Source organism: Microchirus variegatus (genome assembly GCF_963457635.1).
Source record: "Microchirus variegatus genome assembly, chromosome: 11".
Taxonomy (NCBI): Eukaryota; Metazoa; Chordata; class Actinopteri; order Pleuronectiformes; family Soleidae; genus Microchirus; species Microchirus variegatus.
In genome coordinates, this window is record NC_139812.1 from 24741051 (window position 1) to 24759579 (window position 18529).

The 18529-nt window shown below is 42.0% G+C and overlaps 1 protein-coding gene across 2 annotated transcripts; it reads right to left on the reverse strand.

Annotated features, from left to right (window-relative positions):
* Positions 1-293: 293 nt before the first annotated feature.
* Positions 294-18441, reverse strand: ptena (phosphatase and tensin homolog A). Of its 2 annotated transcripts, XM_083897209.1 has the most exons (10): positions 17575-18441; positions 10740-10824; positions 10532-10576; positions 10400-10443; positions 10024-10262; positions 8706-8847; positions 5794-5862; positions 5089-5255; positions 2405-2734; positions 294-917 (listed from the first exon to the last, which is right to left on the reverse strand). In XM_083897209.1, exons 1-10 carry the CDS (start codon positions 17651-17653, stop codon positions 732-734), a joined length of 1386 nt encoding a protein of 461 aa, XP_083753335.1. In that variant the 5' UTR covers positions 17654-18441; the 3' UTR covers positions 294-731. The 2 variants fall into 2 exon arrangements, with proteins under 2 accessions (XP_083753335.1, XP_083753336.1); XM_083897210.1 differs by lacking the exon at positions 5794-5862.
* Positions 18442-18529: the final 88 nt, after the last annotated feature.

The window sequence follows — 18529 nt, forward strand, 5'->3', positions numbered from 1 at the left end:
GAGAGCATGAGAAGCATTCACAGTAAAGGAGGAGGAGGATGGAGGGTAAAAGATGAGAGGGAGGGGGAGAAAGAAAGGGAGGAAGAGGAGGAGGAGGAGGAGGAGGAGAGAGGGAGTGAAACAAAGTGACTGCAGCACTGGCCTTGGTTTAGACAGGAGAAGGAGCAGCATAGTCCTAGTATTTCATTTCTAACTTCTCCCACACTTCAAAAACTCCCGTTTCTCCTGATTGTGGAACTCTTTCCATTGTCTTTGACACCAAAAAAAAAAGAGAGAAAAAAAAAAAGTTGGTTTATATATGCATATATATATATACGTATATACATATACTTACGTATGTATGTATGTATACATATATGTGTATATAGCTACAGCACCTTTTCCCATGGGGCAACAGTGTCAATACCTCGCACACATGGTACATGGCCGTGCCAAAGAAAATTAAAAAAGAAGAAAAAAATAATGATAATAAAAAAAAAAACATATTGGTCAGGATATTTATCTTTTTTTTTTCTTTTTAATTTTTCCCTAAAATTGGCATTCGACAGGATGATATTCTATTGCCGTCTGGGGAAGGAAGGGACAAAGGTTCTTCTTTTTGAGTTCATATTCAAGTTTTCTCCTTTTTTTTCTCGCTCACTCTCTCTCTTTCGCTCTCTGGTGTATAATTTTTCTTCTTTCTTTCTTTTTTTCCTGGTTGTTGTTGTTGTTGTTTTTTTTTTAAAAAGAGTTCACACTTTTGTGATTTGCGTGTGCTGCTCTTCATCAAAAGGTTCATTTTCCGGATCAGAGTCAGTGGTGTCAGAGTATCGATAATGGTCTGGCTCATTGTCGCTAACGTCCGGGGTGACGGATGTCGACGTGCTCGCCTCCGAATTCGAAGGCTCCTCCACGGCCTTCGTAAAATACAACTTCACCTGGGAAATCAGGGGGGATTAAAGACAACGGACTTCAGTCTGTGCAGTGAAACATCATCATAAAAACACACGCGTTAGCAGGGGTGAATTTAACCATTATTTTCTCTTTTAATCCCGTTTTTGAGTCGTTAAAATGTTGATCAGTGTTTACCAAACCACAAAATGAACCAAAAATATTCAGTTTTAATGATTTCTTTGTCATATGGAGCAAAGAAACCAGAAAATAGTCACATTTAAGGAGCTGAAAAATCAGAAAACTTGTTTAAATCATTGGAAAAAACACTAAAACCAATGAATCGATCAAAAATCGTTACTGTTTTTCAACAGCGTTCCCACACCTTGGTTAACATCAATTTCAAGCACTTTCCAGGACCAATTCCCTCAAAATCAAGGCTCAAAAATGCTAAAGATACAGCTTAAGATGGGAGGACAACAATGTTAGAGCGTCTTCGCCCATGATGGCGCTCTCTTTTATTGATCTGCAGCATGCTCTGCATCTGGACAAGTGACTGTCCTTGGGATCTTGGGTCAAATTTTTATTTGGCGAGACAGAGATCTTGGAATTTGCATTTCTCGGGCATCGTTTGCTCGCTTGCTAAACTTTACTCGCTCGTTGTTCTTGCGAGGAATCTCGCGGTGTGTCAAAATGTGGATGCGATAACTGATACACCAGGGTAAATATGGATATTTACACCCTTCTGATACCGTTCTGTTTGGCATTGCGTACTTCTCGTTACCGTAACTCCTAGATAGACCGTTTGTGATATCTAGAAAATTCAAAACCTATGGACGCTGTGGAGGATAAAGCGGTATAGATGGATGGATGGTTAAGGAAAGCAGAGAAATAGAGCTTTGCACCCATATACTTGACATTACGGTAGCCGTCAGTGCGTCACGTTTGTGACGTCAGCTTGTCAGTACTGTATTTCCTAAACAGTTCAATAACTGCCAGATATTGAAATTATCTTTAAAAAAAAAGGGGAACAATTCTACAGCCATAAAATCGAAATAAATCCAGGAAGCCTGAACATCATGATGCTAATAAGAGGCTTAAACAGTTTCAGTCGCTGGACGTCGCTTCTTGGCGGCAGAAGTTAACTTGGCTGAAGAAGAGGGAGTTTACAGCGGGATAACGTCGGAGAAGAGATGCTCCATCCACGTTCAATACATAAACTTTATGACCTTTATGCTACAAAGACTGATATTTCACGTTAACGTTTTGTTTTCTTCAGTTAGATATCGCGATGTATCGCTCTACGATATATTGATCATCACAGAATCGCCGTATCGTGAGATTCTTGGCATCGTGGACGATGCATCGCAAACCTCGCAACACTACTAGTAATTACGACTCGAAATTCAAGCTCTTTCATTCAAGGAACCACTTCTATCTTTCTTTCACGGATTTCAAGGACCCGCGGGAACTCTGGATCAATTAAAGCATTAATAAATCGACGAAATCGCTTGCAGCTCGTGCCGCGGCTTACCTTGAAGTTTGGCGAGAAGTAGCGGTTAGCTTTGTCTTTGTTGGCCTTGTCCAAGTCGTTCTTGGTGAGCGTCAGGATGAGGTCGTCCCTGTCCCTGTCGCTGCTGTCCCTGCAGATGTCCCTGCTCCTGGGGCGCAGCGCCTGTAGCTGCTGCTGCTGCTGCTGCTGCTGCTGCTGCACGAGCATCTGCCCGGCTCCACCATGCTGCTGCTGCTGCTGCTGCTGCTGCTGACTCTCCACGTTGTTCACCGCCCCGTTCTCCATCTTGTCCATGCTCTCCTCCGGCCCGGGGATGAAGAAGGTGTTCACCCAGAAATGAAACATTTTGTCCTTTGGAGGAGAAGGAGGGGGGGGTAAAAGTGAAGAGAGAATTTAATTAGCTGTAATTTAACTCCCGAGCTTTCCAGTCACTATTTAAACAGCTTCTTTATGATATTTTATTTTATTTGACAGTTATGCTGTGGTTGTTGACGTGAAGCCAAAGACAATTTTCCACCTTGTGGACACTTAAGTTTACCCTTAGCTAACCTTAAACCCTTTGAGGTTTTTGATTTAATGCATGTACGTGTTGATGTTAAAGAATGTTCTCATGACGTCTCAATGTCTGAACCAGGTTTGTTTTCTCTCTGTTTATTTAAAATGACAAATTGCCTCAGTAATTAAATAATTGGTATAATTCCTGTTTTAATTATCTCGACAAATTAGACTCACCAGAGTCTATGATGAAAAAATAATCATGATATACGACGTTACTGTGGTTATTTTCTGTAGTTTATGTTTGCAATTCTCAGAATTGGAAGCTTTCAATTAATACGTACACAAGCGCAGTCAAATGTTTAACAAAAATTTGTACAACACGAAAAACATTGTTTCAGGATGATCCTGATAAAAAGAATTTAATTACTGTGGTAAACTTCCACTTAATGACTCTATAATTAAAAAATATTAGATTTAAGATGTGTTTTTTTAATGTGTGGAGCCTTCTGCATTTAACTAAACCTTCATTTATTTTATTTTTTGTGAACAAATACAGACTTTCAGCTATATTTGTGCACATTTTATCCAATATTAATAAACGAAAAGTTGTAAAAATCTATAACTCAGGAACGGGAGGGAGTATATATACATACACACGTTTACATCTTCACTGCAGTGCAATTACATACCGGTATTTTCAATAAAAATAATGCATTAACTTAATATTATTGGGTGAAAACATACAGTTCTAGTGACTTATCAAAGTTTAGAAGAACAAAAAAGGCAGAATTTGTGATCACTGACTGTCAGACTGAAAATATTTAACCATGAAATCATCATTAATCACCAATTTGCTGGTTTATTTGCTCCATATAATTCAAATGGAATAATTTAATAATATTTGGAATAATAGTTTGTGGATAAAACAAGACATTTGGGAAAACAACAATCTAAGATTTGATTGATTTAGAGCCGCAACTAACGATTATTTTAGTAATCGATTGGTCCACAGCAGCTAGTGGAATAGGACGTGTTGATGCTTCAGCTGAGAATTTCATCAATACTTAATTTTTCAGATCTTGTGCTTCCTCACGTAGGAGTCCCTAAATCATGTACAAAGTTTGGTTTCGATATGTGAAAGCGTTCCTGATATACGAGCTAACTTCCTGTTTTTCGTGTGGCTGTGACAAGCAAATGCTTCCGAAAATCAAAAATCCTCCCGGTAACTTTTGTCAAGCTTGGTCCAAGGATCGCGTACGCAAAGTTTCGTGAAGATCGGGCAAAAATTTGCGACCTGTGAAAGTTTAGTTTCGCTTTCTATTCAATCCAATATGGCGGAAGAACGACAAGGGTCAGTAACGCCATCTTCACTTTCAACACTACACCGGTTTCGGCCGGATGTCCCAGAGTTGGAGATATCGGAAAAGGTCTCTGGCTGATACAGGAATAAGAAAAATTAAGGAAGATAGTGTGCTGCCATTCAGCGAGCACACTAATAATCAGATTAATTGATAAAAACAATCGTTAGTTGCAGTCCTTATTGACTGATAGATGACCAAACAATCCAGAATATCTTTAAAAAAGTCAACAAATCAGCTACGTCAAGCAAATGTAATAAATAAATAGGGGACAATGAAAAAAAAAAATCCTAATATCTTCAAAGGCTCATGTCAGGTAATAATCCTCTGGAAAAAGTGACAGCCCCCCTCCCTCCCTCCCTCCTCCTCCTCCTCAGGAGTGTGAACTTGTCGCTCGGCCTCTGTGATGCATGTTCAACACGGGCCGACTCAACTCTGTGGGAAACGGCTGCTAAATTTTTTCCAATATCTGTCAAAACAGAGCATTTGTTGGCAGGAGCGATACACATTTGTTGCGTTAGCGAGCATTTACGTCAGCAGGACGGCAACTGTGGGAACATGTCGAGTCCAACGACAGCCAGGCTCATTGATTTAATCATTTCACTGGACAACAAAAGAGGCAGGAGCAGCACAATAAAAAAAAAACAAAAAAACTAAAATGTTCACGAAACATTTACGAAGAGGAATCACATGGCGGCGTATTGATGTTCGAGGACGCGGACGTCACGGTCGCGCGGCGACGGCGGCGGCGGCAGAACACAGCCTCTTTTACGGTGGAGCCACAAAGAGCCGAGCAAATCGAGAAAACAATGCAAGACGACGCAAAAAAAAAAGGAGACACAAACTCACCTTCTTCATCATCTTGTTTTGTTTATGGAAGAACTCCACTTTGATGTCTCCACAGACCGGCAGCGGCTGGGGGAACTCGAAGAACATGTGCTTGTCCTCGCGCCGCGTGTGAGCCGGGTTCGATGTGTGGATCTTCACTTTTAGCTGATACACCACGAACTGGGGATCTGTGGAAGTTACGAGACGTTGATGTTGCACGGGAGGGGAGGGGAGGGGAGGGGGATGGGTGTTGAATAAATTAATGAAATTAAAAGAAGCACACACACATACACAAAGTGAGGAGTAAGTGAGGGAGGGAGTGAATTCAAAGAGCCAGACAGGATACAAGTGTTATTACACAAGAACCAGGTTAACACAACATTTAAATTAAAGAGTGGAAAGAAAGGGGGGGGGTAGATGGTAAGATGCGACACCCAAAGAGACCCAGAACCAGAGACACAGGACCCTATTCTGACAGTTTGGTGTTGGACGAGCACAACACGTTGCACATAATACAAGAATTTCAATCCTTCCTCCTTCCTGTCAGGGTCGGGGGGGGGGTTTGTGTTGGGAGGTGACTTCATTCTGCCTGCAAGCTACGACCTATCCTGCTAGGCAACATGTCTACTATAGCTCCCGTCTGGTGGATCTCTGGGGCCCCATTTACAAAAAAAAAAAAAAAAGCAAATGAGTGAAATGACAATAATGGATAAAAGGCTCATTTACCCCAGTGCCAATTCCCTTTCTTGAAGCCCTGAGGGGTCGGCTCGCTCCTGTTTTTAACCGTACTGTCCCCTTAGAGAGAGAGAAGGACATGGTCACACACACATACAGGGCCCAGTGCTAGCCCTCGTCGTCAGGGCTAACAACACACCGCTAACACAAATATTTACAGGTATTTTTGCACCCACATAGCTTCTTCTTACAAATAACATACAGTATTAGTGTGGGTTTTTTGTTTTTTAAAAAACTAGTGCTGGGCACGTTAACGCGTAAACGGCGGTTGGTAGCATTAACTCTAACGCTGACGCTAACGCATGACGCGAATGAACGGGAAAAGACATGTGTGATATATGTTTATATGTTCACCAGTTAGCTCCGTTAGCGCCATTAGCGCGCCAACGGTCGAACTGGTTTGTTTATTAAACGAAAAGAGCAGCGCTAACAAATAACCGGCGTAGCTGCGTAAGTTTAGCGTTACTTTAGAGTCACGTAAAACATGGCGTCGCTCGTCATGGTGCGTTAACGTTGGCGCTGTTAACGCGCTAACATGCCCAGCACTAAAAAAAACAAAACACGTGGAGGCGTACATTTTACACATCAGACACGGGACCTGATGCACAACAACGGGGGAAAAAATCCAATTACCTAAAAATACTGGATTTAGCAAAGAAAAGTGTTATCATTTTTTTTAAATATAGGCTGAAAATGTGATTGTTTTCAAATCAAAATGTGAAAATGGGACTTTACTGTTGATGCTAATTCATATCCTTAAAGGTCCACTGTGTAACATTTCGGAGAGCCTATTGGCTTTTCTACATACGCATGGGGCAAAGGCCTTGCTTTACAGAGGCGGCCATCTTGAGTGCCCCGATTCTACGGTAGCCCAAAGAGGACAAACCAAAGCCAGAGTTTGGCATTTTGAAGAGAAAAACTTGCTACACAAAACAGGAAGAACCACATTCTTTCGTCCTACGATTGTTACAATTTGCAGTTTCACCATTAGATGTCGCCAATTATCACACACTGGACCTTAAAGTTCCCATCCTTGTAAAGAACACAGTAATATATACATTTTAAAAAAACAAATTACGGTGAATGAAACTATGTGGATAAACAGCACATCATTAAAAAAGGTTGATTTCTTTATCTTTGGGGCTCAAACATCTATAGTCGTGGAGCTAAAACATTAGCACAACGCGTACACATGAATACAATATATGGAAAAAACGCTAGTGGCTTAGCAGGAGACGTGTGTTTGTAATAAGATGTCAAACTCAGAATAGGGCCTCTTTTTTAATTAAGAGGGGAGAGTTAATAGGAAAGAGAACGGTCAATACAGTGAGAGCTCTTCAGTCAGGTGTTAATATGAAAAAGCCAGAGAAAAGAAACAAGAGGAGGTGTTTCTCTCTTCCACACACTCTCTCTCTCTCTCTCCGTCTTTCTCTGACCGACAGTTAAAAATGGACAAATTCAGATCCTAAAAAAAGCAACAACACTGTGTGACTCAGACACATTTGAGCAGAGAGCGAGAGAGAGAGGGGGGAAAAAACTGTTTGACTTTAAAGCCTCTGAAGGCCAAAACAGAGCAGTGTTGACAAATGAGAACAGTTAAACACATCACATTAAGAGCTGCGATCATTATATTCTAAATCATCAATGTGTTCCAGTGTTATTTCTCAGTGTTTTTGCTCCTTTAAATACCAACGCACCATCGTAGGAAGTTAAGAAATACACATTGACATTTTGCAACATTTTCCCCATAACGGACGGATTCATCAATTCTGAAAATGAGCATTTGTAGCAGGCAGCGTTAAAAAAATACAGACAAACGATAAACTTATTGTGTCGGTTGTGGAAATCTGAATGGACGTTTTTGTATTTTATGCATTAAAACATGCGGTTTATTCGGCCACCTGCTGTGTGTGTGTGTGTTTGCACAACACACACATTTTACAATAATGTCACAACACTCGGGCTACAAGCAAACATGCAGTTCACCAAATGACTGAGTTCCTTTAGTTTACCTTTAATAATAACACCTTTCTGACTATGTGTGAATAAAGTATACGCTGCTGTGGCTTCTACCGAGATCGTGTGTGTGTGTGTGTGTGTGTGTGTGCAGACTGTAAAATAGGGAAACACCCTCCAGAGCAGAGGTTCTCAAACTTTTCATACCAAATAACCACCTGAGAAACTGTAGAAGTAATTATCAGTTAAAACACTACAAAGTCGGCCAGAGAGATAATTTGCTTCACACACTGAGATGGAGCGAGTGATCAGGTGACTAATGGTTAATATTTACATGCTATTTGTTTCGTTTTCTACGCACTACGGTCAAAATTCCTCAGCTCCGCTGCGATCGCATACCCTGCTAACAGTAGAGCAGTATTTCTGATTTTGCTCAAAGTACCACCAGAGGAAGCTCGCGTACCCCTGGCGGTACATGCACCACAGTTTGAGAACCAGGGCTTTAGTGTGAATGACGAATTGAATTGGCTTAGTCCCTCCTAAAGAGGTAAATAAGTACCTAAAACAACAATTCACTTAGCTTAAAAATGTCCTTTCTTGGATTTATTTTCTTTAATGACAATTATTTTTATTATTCTTGCTTATTTTTTGTATCTTAGTTATGTTTATGTTTACCTGTGCGACTTTAACTTGCAACAGCAAAAAAAAACCCTGATATGATCAATAAGAAGCTGCTCTTCAAACCTGAATGTTAAAATCGTGGCTAAAGTGCAGCGTGGGTGAAGAACTACAACGTACAGAACGTCCACGGCTCTGCAGCAGCAGCAGCAGCAACGACGTGCACGCACATGCATGCACGCACACGCACACACACACGCATGCATGCATACATGCCTGCCTGCCTACGCCCTGGTGTGGAGTGAAAGTTGAACATGAGTGTGACTCACTGCAGGTGCCCCCGCTGAACATGGGGAGAGTCTCGAACACCATTTTGTGGAAGAGCAGCGCCACCGGCTTGTAGTCGAGCTGGTTCTTCAGTAGGTAGCTGTAATAGTAGACGTAGCGGCGCTGGCTCGGGATCGTTACTCCCTGAAACGACCACGACGACGAGAAAGAAAAAAAAAACGTTAGCGAAGGCGAAATGTCGTCATCTCTTCTGTGTGGGTTCAAGTGTGAGTGATAACGATCAGTCATAAAGAAAAGAAGACATTTCCAGCAACGAAATCTGACATTTTCTGACAGTAGACAGACGACATGAGGACTTCAGAGCATCAGCAGCAGATACGACTGCAGCAATTAATCAGCAACTGGGTTCATAAAAACACACAAAACTAGCTCTGATTTTTCAGCTGCTTCTCTGGATTCTTTTGCTCCGATATAACAAAAAACGGTCCATAAAACTGATTTATTATGGTTTCATAACAAAAAAAAGACATTTAAGAACATTTCCAGGTTTGATTGTCCTTTTTTCAAATCTTCATTCATAAAAATTTAATGGTTTAGTTTTGATTGTTCTGCAAAATTAAGAGTGCTAATATACGAGGGTTTCATCTCATAACATTTAAAAATGTTTATTTTGCGTTAAATGAGAAGACACTGTAATTTGTTATGGTGTGATTTATTTTACGTGTAATAGATTTCACTTGATTCAATTTGTTTCATTGCTAATATACAAGTGCTTCATTGCTAATATACTAGGAGTGTTTCTCTGCTTATACACAAGCGTTTCATTGATAATACACGAATGTTCCATTGCTAATACACAGGTGTTTCATTGCTAATATACGAGTGTACCACTGCTAATATACATGTTTACCATTGCTAATATACGAGTGTGCCATTGCTAATATACAAGTAATATACGCATGTTCCATTGCTAATATACGAGTGTTCCACTGCTAATATAAGAGTGCTTCATTGCTAATATACGGGTGTTCCATTGCTAATATACGAGTGCTTCATTGCTAAAATATGGGTGTTCCATTGCTAATATACGGGTATTTCATTGCTAATATACGGGTGATTCATTGCTAATATACGGATGCTTCATTGCTAATATACGGGTGCTTCATTGCTAATACACAGGTATTTCATTTTTAATATACGGGTGATTTATTACTAATATACGGGTGCTTCATTGCTAATATACGAGTGTTTCAGGGCAACACATTTTAGGGGAATCTTCATTTTGAGGTTTAGAAAACTCCCGTTTTTAAATTAAGAAAATAATTGAGGCGGTCTGTAGCTGAGGTGAAAACACCGTACCTTCTTGTCCCTTGTCCTGACTTCGCCGTAGAAGTCGAGCGCTTCTTGGGCCTCCTGAAATTTGCCGCGGTGGAGGAGATAGGCGCATATCATGACTCCGGTTCTGCCTTTCCCGGCCTTGCAGTGTATGGCTGCCACGTGATTGTCGTCCTCACTGAGCCACATGTCCAGGTCTTCACAAAACGGCTTTATTAGCTCCAGCTGAGGAGGGTTGTGGTCTTCAAAAGGGTACTGTGCAACTGGTGTGTGACGGGACGCAGGTCCACGCGGAGATGTGACGAAAGAGGGAGGGAAGAACACGGTGGAAGAAATGTTAGATGAGATGTTTTTAGACGACACGTATATGTAAAGAAAGAGAAGAAGAAATGCAGCCTACCTCTGCAGTTAAATTTGGTAGTATCGTAGTGTCTTTCTGCACAGCTGAAATGGGAAGAACAAAACGCAGTGAGCGATCAAATACAGGAAGTTCAGCGAGTAAACAATGAGACGTTCAGGTGTGCACACTTACAGGTTGTAGATTTTATAATGGTTTTTATGCTTTGAATCCAAAAACCTGGAGGAAACAGAAGCACACGGAGCGTTTATTTATCAAACCCATGAAAGGTCATCAGCCAAAAGTCAATGAATTGAGGACGTCGTTTTCTATAACAGCAAAGCGAAAGAAGTCTTTCTCTTCTGTTTTTTTGCCGCGACCACAAAGCAGAAGCAGAACTCACCGTACTACATCGTCTATATTGTTTCTGTACACGCCTTCAAGTCTCTCTGCTGGAAAGCCCATAGCAATGATGTTTGGGTAGATATCTGTTCAGGCAGGAGGGGGTCAAGGAAACGTGCACATGGAGATTAAGCTTTTACAAAACAGAGGGGGTGAAGGTGCTGAACGGTGAATTCTGAGAGTTTAGAGTCACACAGAAAAACACATTTGCTGTTGAGGGTGAGATTTTGCTGTAAATGTTATAGCATCAACATCTTCAGATTATTGTTAGATGCAATTCTGGGTATCGTTTGCTAATGTTAAATAGCTTGCTATTGTTTTATTTTATTAGAAAGATGGGGAGAGAAACCAAACATTGGCTGCTCTGTTTTCTAAAGGTTGGTACTGGCCAAAGAAAAGCACATATTAGCCAGCCGCTAGTTATTGTATCTGTAAGGCTACTATAAATAAAACAAAACGGGATTATTTCAGTATCTGTCTCAAAGCATAGTAGGGAAGAGCATGAAGATTAGATTTTTTGATTATTCGTTTGATAAAAAGTAATAATGTTAAAAGATTTGGTCAGAAAGGAACCAGGGGTCTTTGAACGCATCTCGTGCAATGTGCTGCATTACTTTCACTAGCTCGCATGCACTGGATTGTAAGAATACTGTGGCTTAGAAGGCCCGTCCTTTAAAAAAGCGTAACATCGCTACTTATTCACAAAGTTCGAGCACAAACACAAGAATGAAGAGATGAGCAGCAGAGCGTGGAAAAGTTTCAGCCAATGTCAATAGGAGGTGTGCTGGTCAGTTTCTGTGTGTGTGTGTGTGTGTGTGACAGATGGCCTTGACAGTGAGAAGCGGGCAGAGAGGACGGGAGCGTTAACAGCGCTGCAGCTCGAGCCAGGCCCACATGTGCCTCCACAGGGAGAGAGAGAGAGAGAGTCTCCGCTCCCTGACCTGGGAGTATTTTTAGAGTCCAAAGTTATATTGGGACGATCGCAAATGTTCGGCTTATCTCTCTTTCAGCCCGAGCCAGACCAATTTGAATATCTCGGCGATCGAGCGCAGGCGACGCGGAGGCAGATATACGTGGATAGACAACATTTTTTTTATAAATAAAACATCAAACAAGAATCCTTTGTGTCGCGATTTGCACGTATGCAAGTTTGTGTAGCGTTCAGCAGTGGTGCGGGACCACGACTGTCACTACATTACTTTCAGGATTAATCGATTAGTTATTTGGTCCATAACAGTGTTTCCCCAAACATCAAATGTCCTGTGTTTGTCCACAAACTTAAATGATTCCTTTTTAATGATTTCTTTGTACCATGGAGCAAAGAAAGATTAGCGATTACTTTAATTCAGTTCAGTTAATTCAGGAACTGGTTAAAAATTGATTAGACTAGAACTGCAACATCAAATAATATTGGTTTAAATAAGCATTTGCTGTTCTTATTATGGATTAATTGAATAGAAGGCTTGTTTGTTTTGTTTTTAAAAAAAAAAAAATAACACTGCAGCATTAAACATCTAAAGACAAGAATAAAGTGTACTTAGATCAGCTAAAATGTTTCCACATATAGACCGTTTTCATTTCTGTTTCATGAAATCATTGTGTACGACTTACGGGGGGAAAACCCACGTGTGTCACATAGATGGACTTTAACCATCAAATGGTGGCAAAAGATAAGAATTCCCATGATCCCACGCTGCTTCCCCAATGTCATCAAACTCTGTCCTTTGTTATGGTTTGAAATTGAGGGCCTAAAGAAAATAAATATTGCAGGGTTTTCTTCTTTGATCCTCCATGACAGACAGTTCAATAAATATCTGAGAACATTTGAGGATTATCTTGAGTATTGGTAAATAATGATTTTTACCATTTTCTGGACCAAACAACTGATCGATTACACAATATTTGTAGCTTTTTTCATGATTAAAACAAGATTTCTAGTTGTTTTAGCTTCTTAAATGTTAACATTTGCTGGTTTCTTTGCTCCAAATAAGAAAGAAATCATTAAAACTGAATCATTTTGGTTTGTGGACAAAAACAAGACATTCGAGAACATCATAATTTTCAGATTTGACAAACACTGATCAACGTTTTTTAACATTTTATGACATTTTATGGACCAAACGATTATGAAAATAACACAGATTAATCAACTTGAGATCGCACCAAAAACCTTAATTCCACACCGGGGAACTATTTCATTCCTTTCTTGACAAACGGAGAAAATCCGAACCACCTTGCACAGGTAATAATGAAACTAATGGTTAGTTGCAGCTCCAGACGAGACGCCAAAGAAACCAAACGCACCAGATTCCTGCAGGAGTTTACTTGTCTTACATCATCAATTCAGAGCAAGAACAGTGGTGGAAAACTTTGTGGGCCAATTATATAGTGACAGACGTTCACATTTTTTTTAAAAGACACAAATGAAACAAATGACTGAGTTGGCGCTCGACGCCTACCTGACGCTGACAAGTCTGCAAGGTTTTCACACTTTAACCACCGACTAAAGGGCAACCTTTTCTAACACTTCCTGTGCCACGGCGTCAAAAATAGACGAGTTGAAGATGTGTCAAACTGGACGTTTCTGCTTCATTCTGTGAAGACTTTTTCCAAATCACTTTTAACACATGTATCCGACAAGTGTGGTGAGAGAATGAGACTGGCTCTACACAAGAACAGGACACTGCATTGACTTCCATTCATTTAGACAAACCCCCCCCCCCATCACCAATCTTAACCATAACCAATTCATGTCTCAACCACAATTCAAATTTTAGACCTTAACTTAACCACTTCCTCAGAAATGACGAGGTCAAAGTTTAGGACAGAAAATGTCCTAAAAAGGTAACAAATACAAGTACACACACTTCATTATTTAATCGGTTGACCTGCTAGCGAACAGGGCTGCAGCTAACGATCATTTTCATAATCGATTAATCTGGCGACTAGTTTCTCGATTAATTGAGTCCTTGTTTGGTCCGTTTGATGATGTTCTCAAATGTCTTGTTTTCTCCAATGATTTCTTTGTTATATGGAGCAGAAAAAACAAAATAAATGTACACTTTTACACTTCCATTGGTTGAATAATCATTGCAGCTCTACTAGCAAGGGGGAAAAAACTGTTAGAATCCGAGGTCAACTGTATGACAACGGACAAACGTATACAAAAGGACTATTTTCAAACATGGTTGTAGGATGAACTTCAGTACAGGATTCCTCTGGTGACCCCTCCGTTCCTCAGACACACCAGGGATCTACGGTGGCCTTCGCATACCAGAAAGGACGTCGTTCCTCGACGTTTCTGTAGCTAAGCGACCATTTCAAAACCCTAAACGCATACTCTGGCCAGCAAGCACCAAAAGTCAGATTCTACGGCTCACATAAGACAACATAACCTCCATAAGTTTCTCCTGATCTCAGTTCAATGCAGCTAAGCATTTGCTAACACATTTGTGCTGATGCATTACATCAACATAAACGCTACAACTGTGCAGCTAATATCCTGTTTCCATAAATAATAAACGTAGAGCCAGCGATACGAGTCAGTAAAAACGCTGCTGCTGCCTATAAATCAGCATTTTAAGTTTTTTTTGTAGTGATTTTCATCAGCACCGGACAAATACAGTCCTGAATATGACACACTTTCCATTTAAAACCGTTTCATACAGCTGAAACGCAGAACTACAACAAGGCCAACAGCAAATCTATGCCATTATTTGCATAGTGCTGAGCTTCCTTCCCCGTAGCCCACACCACTGTCGCCTATCTGTACACACTGTGCCGTAATCACTTCCATTAATGCCTCAAAGACCTAATTTAGAGCCAAACACAGGTTTTCTGTGCGACGTAATGGGCCAATCTAACCCTTGGACCTGCTGGCAACGTGATCCCAGTCAGACCGTTCTAAAGTGTTTTTAAAAAGCTTCAGAGCTCCCAGGAGAACCTCGGCGCAGAGCGTGGGGGGCTTGGTCTCCGCAGCTGGGAGGAAACACACACATGCGGGACCCCCGACGGAAGCTCCGAGTAGGAGGAGGGTGATGGTGGCGGTGGGGGGGGGGGGGGGAGAAGAGAGGGAAAAAAAAAGGAAAATCTGGTGTTTCGGGCACGCCTTTTTTCTTTAAAGCTAGCCTTGAATCAGCTCGATGCATATAAGCCAAATCCACGACTGAGTACGAGAGAGAGAGAGAGAGGGGGGGAAAGGGAGAGTGGGAACTGGCCGGTGCCGAGTGAGGAGGGGGTGGGGAGGACAGGAAAGGAGGAGAGCAGCGAAATAAGGGGGTAAAGCAGAGGGAGGGAGAATTAGAGTGGGAGTAGTAGAAAAAAAGAGAGAGAAAAAGAGAGGTGGTGGGTTGAGAGAGAGCGAGAGAGAGCGAGAGAGAGAGAGAGAGCTCTCAGACAGCAGCGCTGATATAAGATCACTGGCAACTCTATTTTAAGGGCAATTCCCAGAACTGTGATACTGCATTACATAACAGCAGAGAGCCAAAAAAGCATGATAAAGACGATCGAACCACATCTGAAAGAGACTGTGACAGAAAAGAAACGCTGCAGGGACGTCTTTCTGTTCTTTTTTGTTTTTTTTTTAAAGTGGCGTGACCCCTTTAACATCTGCACGACACAAAAGGGCCTGCCACCTACAGACACAAGACACAAGCTCCCTCTTTACCACATGATAACACCACGAGAGAACACCTGATCAGGCGCCGCTGTGATCTGCAGACGCTGCCGCCGCCGCCGCCGCTGCAGCGTCTGCAGATCACACTTACATCATAGATCACAGGTCTGGTTCAATACGTTTCTATTTCAGGTGGTCCCCCCGTATTGAATCATTGCAACTCAGTCACTCTCTCAGTCTCCCGCTGCCTAAACATTTCCATTCTTAGAAGAAAAGACGACACAACCGGGGCCAAACCCAGGCCGGTTTTAAACTTTTATACCAGCTGTACGCTCGTTCCCGAGCGGTTCATTATTCATCACACATTTTCAGAGCCGTCCGACCAACAAATCAAGACGCCGCGGGGATGAATATTATAAAACAGGTAACTAACGACGACGACACAAGACGTATTACACTCAGGGCTCGACATCCTGACACAAAGTCAAGTGCACAACCATCAGACACACGTCTCATCACTGGCACGCAACAGATTTTAGCATTTAGTGGGCCATGGTCAACCACATCAGCTGCTCATCTAGTTTATCTGCAGCCAAATTTGTACAAGCACCGGGGAACCAGGTCAACGACTATCAGCGGTAATAGAGGAGATACGAGGCCTTGAAGCAGAGACGTTCAAATGGTTTAAAGGAAATGAAACCGATTTTTCAAAGCTCAATCGCAGTCGTCGCAAATTTCTATACATTCTGTGAACGAGCGAGTGTATTTTTTTGTTTCTACCCACAGGAGTTCATACGTGTGATAAGAAGATAAGAAGGTCGCATTAGCAACTTCCGTATGCACTTTTTTTTTTTTTTTACAGTGAAATGCGTTACCTGGTGTAATATTTGAGTCACATAATCTGTAAACATTGGCATTTTTTTCAAACAATATCTTTTACCACTGCACGCAATCAAATTATATTTTTCCACCTAACTCAGATGTATAAACCTTTTAACATTATTAATGCCATTTAAGTTTTTTCACATGCAAATGCACCTTAAAACCATGCAGATGGAAACTATGTGGGTTTATCTGCTTTCACTCTCAAGTCCCCCATAAACCTGACCTTCCTCATTGGGGCTGCAATGATGATTTGATTAATCAATTACTACAATAACTGGCAACTTCCCTGATAACTGATTGATCGGTGCTCAGCTTCTTAAACATTTTTTTGGTTTCTTTGCTCCCGGGAAATCATTACAACTGAAAAATTTCAGTTTGTGGACAAAACAAGACATTCAAGATCGTAATGTCAAGGTTTAGGGAAACGTCAATAGACATTGTTCAATATTTTACGGACCAAACAAATACTCGATTCATCGAGGACATCGTCTAGTCATTTGGTACAAATATCTAATCTGGCAATGTAGAGATGGTCAAGAAAGACCTGCAGAGGTCCAATGTGAGCATCAGCGTGGAAAAGTAAGGCGACGCAAGTGACTTTAGATGTGTATTTTTTGCAAGAATTTCTAAAAAAAATTACTACCTATCTACCGAGCGCAACCATATATACGGTTCGCAGGGAATCGTCTGAAAATGAGAAAATATCAAGTGAGGTGCAGTTTTTTTGGGGGGCTCTTTAAACGATAGAAATGCAAGAGTAAGCCAAATAAACCAGTCATTACAACCAATGGTTGTCTACATCCATCTATGAACCGTGAAGCAGAGGCTGAGCTACAGCAGCAGAAGACCACACTGAGTGCCACTCCTGCCACTTTATTAGGTGTCCTTTGTACCTAATAAAGTGGCCGATGACTGTATACAGCCTATTTACTTAGTATACTACACACACACACGAGTACATGATTATTTCGTCATACACACTCGACAAGATCCTCCTGTGTTCAACCGACAACTCATTTTAAAATTTAAAACTATATCTACATTTAAAGCAGCATCGTCTGTGCAGCTGTAACATGACGGTGACATTTCTGCGCGCTGCTTTGACAGATCCACCATCTTTCAAACATGCTGGCTGACAGCGGAGCTGCTGCTGCCTGAGCAGCTAGCCTGCGAGCTAAGTAGCAGCAGCAGCAGCAGCATCAACGGCTAACACCCTCACCATCTCTGCTTCCACGGCTCCCCCACACATTAATGCACTTACTACCGCGTTACAAACCCGGTGTCCGGGCGGGGGGGGTTTTTGCTGTGCAAAACAGGCAACACGGAGAAAGGATACATGTTAAGTCCAGGTCGAAGCCGTCCTCTTGGTATCTCCTTTTGTTCCGGCTGACCATTTCTTTTATAATCGCAGCCATTGTAGCAGGTGACAGGAGTCTATATGGGGGTAAATGATGGAGGAAAAAAAAGCGGAGGTCGCTTTATGCACTTCAAGCACTGGCTGTGCGGACGTGTCCGTCGCAGTTAACGGCGACAGTCTTTGCCTCTTTGTCCCGGGTCCCTGCAGAGACGTGCTAGCCCGCAGAAGTAGCCGTGAGCCGCGGGTCGGATTAGACAGGCTTCCTCTGGATCATAAAGACGGGCCTCGCTCTGCTCCTCCGCGCAGGCCCGACTTTCCCAATCCTGCGATTCGTCTTGCAAACGCGCCCGATTTAAATACATGCAGTTGTCCTCGGGTGAACCTCAAAAAAAGGTGTCGAAAACGGTTAAAATATATATATATATATATATATATATCCGACTGGCTCAGTCTCAGCAGCAGCAGCAGCAGCCGCCGCGGCCGCTTTTGACAGCGAGGGGAGAACGGACTCACCGGTTCCCGAAGCCTGGATCCCAGAGCGAGCGAGCGAGCGAGCTAGCCTCGCTAGCTAGCTAGCGCAGCAGCAGCTAGCCAGCTAGCAACAATAGCTAACGCTGCCTCCTTTTTTTTTTTTTTCTCAACGCCGAGAGCCTTCTAACGATTCAACATTGTCATCGACTGATTGCCAAAAATATACATGTGGAAATAAAGTGACAGGCTCCACCTTGACTTGTGTATAGAGTCTACAACGCTCGGGAATCGGCGGGGATTGGTTTGACAGCTCGGTCCCGGGGAATCATCTTCTTTTCTCGCAGCTCTCGCTCCAGCTGAACTCTCAGGCTCCCATCATGGCCTCCACCGAGGGAAAAAAAGAAGGTAGAGCAGGCTGGGATTTTAGATGAAATATCCCTCCGCCTTTTCACCACATAGTCCC

Coding starts and splice junctions, on each gene's coding strand:
- ptena (XM_083897209.1), bottom strand. CDS start 17,653: ATGGCTGCGATTATAAAAGAAATGGTCAGCCGGAACAAAAGGAGATAC. Junction 5,863..8,705: donor GTTCAGCGGGGGCACCTGCA/GTGAGTCACACT, acceptor TCTCTCTCTAAG/GGGACAGTACGGTTAAAAAC. Junction 918..2,404: donor ACTTCTCGCCAAACTTCAAG/GTAAGCCGCGGC, acceptor CTGATTTCCCAG/GTGAAGTTGTATTTTACGAA.